This window comes from Antechinus flavipes, chromosome 2, assembly GCF_016432865.1.
Source record: "Antechinus flavipes isolate AdamAnt ecotype Samford, QLD, Australia chromosome 2, AdamAnt_v2, whole genome shotgun sequence".
Classification (NCBI taxonomy): Eukaryota; Metazoa; Chordata; class Mammalia; order Dasyuromorphia; family Dasyuridae; genus Antechinus; species Antechinus flavipes.
In genome coordinates this window covers 235,339,773-235,345,772 of record NC_067399.1, presented here as the reverse complement: position 1 = coordinate 235,345,772, position 6,000 = coordinate 235,339,773, and the positions used below count along the sequence as shown (strand labels likewise).

The following is a 6,000-nucleotide window of genomic DNA, read 5'->3' as shown; positions in this document are numbered from 1 at the left end:
TTCCACCTGAAATCAGGGGATGGGGATCTGGCAGGCAGATTGGAGGTACCAGACAGGGCAGCTAAAAGATCTCGACTCTTCATTCACTCATTCACACTCACTCTCTGCATGCCCCAGTTAAGATGAAGGACTTTGCAAAAGGCCAACATTACCTCTCAGTCTGGTTTTCTTCTATTAGACAAAAAGAAAAATTTGCTGAGCTGTGTTTCTCTGAAACAGCTTTATTCTTTACAGTAATGTTTCAGGCCGCACTGGTGTAAAGAAAAGAACAGAAGGAAAAAAAAGAGAAAAAGGAGTGGGGGTGGAGAGTTCCAGTGTTTTTTATGACTTCACATGACCACAATGTAAAATAAGGGGTGTTTTCAGTCTGGGAGAGGGAAAGGTAGGGAGAGAGTACTGTCTGCCATTATCCCAAAGCTCAGAGGCTCTCTGTGGGTGGATAGCAGAAGTTCATGGCCCCTAAACAAACAGGAAGCTGTGGACAGCAGGGCAGGAGCAGGCTTCCAGCTGTTGAAATCTCTTCCAGGTCCCTCTACAGCTGGGATTGCCAACGGCCTGCCACTGAAGCAGCTGGTCCCTGCAATGAACAAAGCACAGAACATAAACCTTCAAGGGGAAGCACCTGCATGTTGGTTTGACCATTGGCAGGGTCACTTCAAGGCCATCTGGATACATTTCACAGGGATCTACATCTCCCAAGGCTAGAAAAGTTGGAAATAAACCAACAAAGAATCTACATTTCAGAATCAGAGAATGAAAAAGCAAAGAACATCGGAAATGGAGAGAACCTTAGAATGAGAACTTTAAGACAAAAAAAGAAGAAGGTCCGGGCTGAAAAAAACCTTTAGACAAAGAATACCAAAGGTTAGAGCTGGAAATACCCATAAAAAAATAAAAATATCAGAGCTAGATAGGGGTTAAGAAACTAGAATCTTAGAACTAATATTAGGACATAGAATCTCAGTGTTGGAAGGAACCTCAAGATCATAGTTCTAGAACTCAAAAGAACCATGTAGTCCAACCCCTCCATTTTACAGATGAGGACGCTGAGACCCAACGAAGGTGATAGAGGTGAAACTCCAACCTCCGCCTTAAAAGGGGAGTCCCCATTACAACCTCTCTAAGAAGTAGACATCAGGCTTGGCTGAATATCCAGGAAAAGTTCCTTTCACAAGTCAGTGAGTTCCTTTATTAGATAGCTCTAAACCTCAGTTCTTGCTAATAGTAAGCCACTATTTTCCTTTCTGTAAATTCTATCCATAGGCCTTGGTTCAACCCTCCTGTAGCTTCCTTTTCTCATGCTCACTATGAACCTGGAGGGATGATTTCTCCCTCATCTCTCTCTGTGTCTATCTGATTGACCTCCCCTTTTTGATTCTGTCTTTTTCTCTGCTTCTCTGTCTCTCTCTGTCTCCTCCCTTTCCCTCCATCTCCCTGTCTCTGTCTCCCTCTCCCTGTTTCTTCCTGTCTCCTCCTGTCTCTCTCTGTCTCTCTCCCTCCCTCTTTCTGTCTGTCTCTCTCTTTCTCTCTCCTTCCCTCTTTCACCCTCCCTCCCTCCCTCTCTCTGTCTGTCCCTCCTTCCCTTTCTCTTATCTCTCCCTCCCTTTCTGTCTCCTTCTCCCTCCCTCTCTTTCTGTCTCTCCCTCTCTCCTTCTCTTTGTCTCTTTCTTCCTCTCCCTTTTTGTCTTTCTTCCTCTCCCTGTCTGTGTGTGCGTCTCTCCTCCCTCCTTCTCTCTGTCTCCCTTTCTCTCTCTTTGTCTCTCCTCTGTCTTTCTCCCACTTCCTGTGTTTCTCTCTTCCTCCCTCTCTGTCTGTGTGTGTATTTCTCTTCTTCTCTCTCCCTTTGTTTCTGTGTGTGTCTCTCTATGTCTCTGTCTCCGTCTCACACACACACACACACACACACACACACACACACTCCTCACCCAGCGCTAGGGCCTAGTATCTCACCCTTTGGATCCTTCACCATCCCCATAGCACCGAAGGCTTCTCATATCCAGTGCAGGTGGCTCACACAACACACAGACCGTGTGCCCTTGGCTGAGGTACCTCATCCACTGAGTGTAGGGGGCTCTTGTCTGAAAGCAGCCCACAGTGATGGTCACAAGCTCGAACATGACACAATACCTGTGGCCAACATAAGGAAACACACACGCATACATACAACCATATTTACTAGCAACAATAGTATACAATCTGAGACTATTCCCACTTCTAGCCCACCAATCAGAGCAACAAAAAAAATTTAATTATATTCCTATTTCCTCATTAGGGCTCTTTCCTCTCATTTGTCTATGTCATTGTCCCCCACAAACTATTTAAGCTTGTGTTCTTTTTCCTAACAATCCCTGCTAAGGTTAGTGTTAACTGCTCACCATGAACTCAGAACAGGAAAAGACCTTAGAACAGAGAATACTTAATGTGAGAAGGTAAAGGGACCATATAACTGTAAACGTATTATATTTCTCTCAATAGAATGCTATTCCCTTGGGGGTAGGATTGCTCTTGCCTTTGTATTTGTATTCCCAGTGCCTATCAAGTCCCTGGAATATGAATCAGGAGTTTAATAAAGACTTTTGATTGACTGATGATATGAAATATAGAATGTCAGAGATGGAATGTACCCCAGAACTTAAAACATTTGAAAGGGAAAGGATCTTAGGACATCATCATCACAGGTAGCACTTTAAGATTTGAAAAATGCTTTATCTATTATCTTGTTTGATCCTTGCAACAACCCCATAAATTAGGTGATATTATCAACTCCATTTTTACAGGTGATGGAACTGAGGCTAAAAGACCTTAAGCGATTGACCTACTTAACATGATCATACAGACAGTAAGTTATCTTAGAAAAGATTTGAATTGAATTCAAGCCTTCCAGACTTGAAGTCCAACACTCTTGACTCCTGTTGCCACCATTACAGCTTTCCATTCTATTCACAGGGTAGAGAATAGTAAGAGCTAGGAGAGATTTCTAGCACAAATCCATCATTTTATGGGTATTATACAGAACTGAGGCCCAAATAAAAGGGAAACTATCTAAAGTTATACATAATAATAGTAATAGAATTAGAGCTTAATTTCCTAGGCCTTAGTCTAACAGTCTTTAAACTTAAACTTTAAACTAAAAAATAACTAAGGATATTGACTGATAATGGTTTTAGGATGTTTCCTCTTCCCCTACATCTAATCTTATTTACAATTTTAAGGCTTAAAACTCAAAAGTCTCAAAGAGATAAAGCTTAATTGTATAATGTTATGGTTGACACTTTCAACCAGAGTGTCCTGTCTCTACCCATTTATTCAATAGATAGTTAGGCAGCAAAACATCTCAAGATTGCTAAGAGTATAGGATTTAAAACTGGAAGGGCCTCTGAGGGATGATTTATTCTAACCTCCTTTTACAGACAAAAAAATTGAGAGCTAGGATCAGCTAGATGGAACGGGGTCCTATTCCATTATTCCTAGCTGGGGTATCAGGCGACTCGGGCCTGCTTTGAACACTCTAATTTTTTCAAAGTAAACGCTTCGAGCCCTGCGGGACACTCAGCTAAGAGCATCGAGGGGGCACCGAGAGGCAGGGGCTGGGACAGGCCGTGGCTCGCCTCGCGGGGGACCGCCAGCTCGATCCCAAGATCCAACTACGAGCTTTTTAACTGCAGCAACTTTAATATACGCTAGCTGTATGACATTGGGCAAGTCACCTAATTTCAATTGCCTCACCAAACAACAATAACAACAACAACAACAAAAATTGAAGGCCAGAGAGCCAAAAGTTACCCAAAAGGAAAAGAGAATTATACCTGGAGTCAGGAATGCTAACTCTGACATTTACTGGCTATGTGACTGTGGACAAGTCATTTTATTGCTCTGAGTCTCAAGTATCCCATGTATAAAATAATAATAATAATATTTGTCGTATATTCCTTACATGGTTGCTAGAGAGATCAAATGAGATGACTTATGCAAAGCACTTTGTAAACTTTCAAGTAATATATAACTGCCAGTCATTATTATTTTAAAGTAATAATTAAGTCACAATTTGAATCCAGCTCCTGTAAGTCCATATCCTGTACTTTTCTCACTAAATTACACTACTTTTGAGATGGACTCTACTTAATCAGCCATGGCATCCACATAAATCTTCGTGGGGAAACTCCATTCTTTATTTCTACCACTTAACTAACAGCAACTGAACTAAAACTCATATGATAATCACTACCATTCTTGATCATTGAGAAACTTGAATTTTCACACGCAAAAAAAAAAATATGTATATATATATATGTACATTACTATTCACTAAGGTTTGTTTTCTAGGCTTCAACATTTAAAAAATGGAGTCATTGGCCCAAGAAAGAAAACACGGGTTTGCTTTGCTTTCAGTAAATGTGCATTATAAAAATTTCCAATTAGGGGGAATGATGATTCAATTTATAAAATGATGTTTTACTGTAAAAAAAAAAATTCCACTGGATATCTTTATCCAAGAAGTTGTCCTAAGGCATCTAAATGTAATTCTATTTCCAAAATTTCTATTTGCCTTCAACTTTGTGAAGATCTATTGTGGGGAGGATGGGAAAGAAAGGAAAGGAAGACTGGAAATATCGCCCCCTGCTGAAGAAAGAGGAAAACTGCCCCTCCCACCAATGCACCTGTGACTATGTGTATCTGGTGCCCTCTAGTGGCAGGAGCCTCTGAGGAAATAATCAATAGCGCTTTTTTTTTTAAGTTTGTGGGGCACTGACAAGGTTCCCCCGACTGGCCCAGTCTGTGCTGGAGAATTTCTGTTTCAAACAGAAACACAGGCATTAAACCATACATAAATATCCCTGCAGCTGTATAGTAATTTAGTTTTAAAATGCAATGTTATCTGTGTTTTATTGTATTTCTTTTTGTTTCATTAAGTATTTTCCCACTTACATTTTAAACTGGTTCAGTAGCACTCAGAGCATTTTGGACAGCATGTAATCTGTTGGCCATGGGTTTGACATCTCTGCTGCAGAACACCAAACCAAAGGCAATTCAGAGACACCCTCCTAGCCAAAGCCAGCATCCTCCCAGAGAGCAAATAACCTTTTTTTTTTTTTAATGGGAAAATTTTCACCTTCTCTCCCATCCACTGAGAAGACAAGAAAAGTGATACCCATTACACGTATGAAGAATAAGCATGTTCTCTTAACATAAACTGGAGACATATAATTGCTAGCACTTTCTTCAGGGAAATGACATTGTATATATGATATATTTAATTACCTAAGTATACATTGTTTCCTCCAAGAGAAGGCAAGCTCCTTGAGGGCAGAGACAATTTCATTTTTTTCTTTGTATTCCCAGTCCCTAGCACAGTGCCTGTTTGTCTGTTTGTCATATAATGGGCACTAAATAAGTGCTCTTTGGATGGAATAAAGACAATTTTCCTCACAAAATCTCATGTGCAGAATACTTTCTTTTCCTAAAATCAGGAAAAATAATGGCAATAATAGCTAACGTTTATATAATGCTTACCATGCGCTTGGCATTGTGCTAAGCATTTTAAATTATTATCTCACTTGATTCTGACAACAAACCTGGGAGGTAGACCATGTTATTATCCCCATTTTACAGATGAAAAAACCGAGACAAAGATTAATCCCAGAGTCACACAACCAGAAAGTGTCTGGGGAGGGATTTGAACTCATCTTCCTGACTCTATGCCAAACACTCTATCCACTGCACCACCTAAAAACTGGCTAACAAAAACAATAATGGGTATTTCCATGTTGACTTTAAGGTCAACAATATCCTTTCCTTACAACAACCTGATAAAGGGGGAAGTACAAGTATTTTTATTTCCACTTTGCAAATGAATAACTTTGTAAACTCTAAATTCTATGAGGATGGATTATTATCAATTAATAGGGTCTGACTACATTCATAGATGATACTCTTTTGACTTCATGACTCTTATAGAAAACATGAGCATAACAAAAACAATGAAACAAGCATTTATAAATT

General features: G+C 40.0%; 1 protein-coding gene across 4 annotated transcripts in view; it reads right to left on the bottom strand.

Moving 5' to 3' along the window:
* Positions 1 to 201: 201 nt before the first annotated feature.
* Positions 202 to 6,000, bottom strand: part of LOC127548893 (somatomedin-B and thrombospondin type-1 domain-containing protein-like) — a 29,334-nt gene continuing 23,535 nt past the window's right edge. For 2 of the 4 annotated variants that reach the window (XM_051976554.1, XM_051976556.1), the window contains 2 exons: positions 1,951 to 2,127; positions 202 to 577 (listed from right to left, as the gene is read on the bottom strand). In XM_051976554.1, coding sequence (XP_051832514.1) covers positions 460 to 577; positions 1,951 to 2,127 — 295 coding nt within the window. In that variant the 3' untranslated portion in view covers positions 202 to 459. Of the gene's footprint in view, positions 578 to 1,950; positions 2,128 to 6,000 lie in introns of those variants that run through there. The other 2 variants (XM_051976555.1, XM_051976557.1) reach the window with 2 other exon arrangements.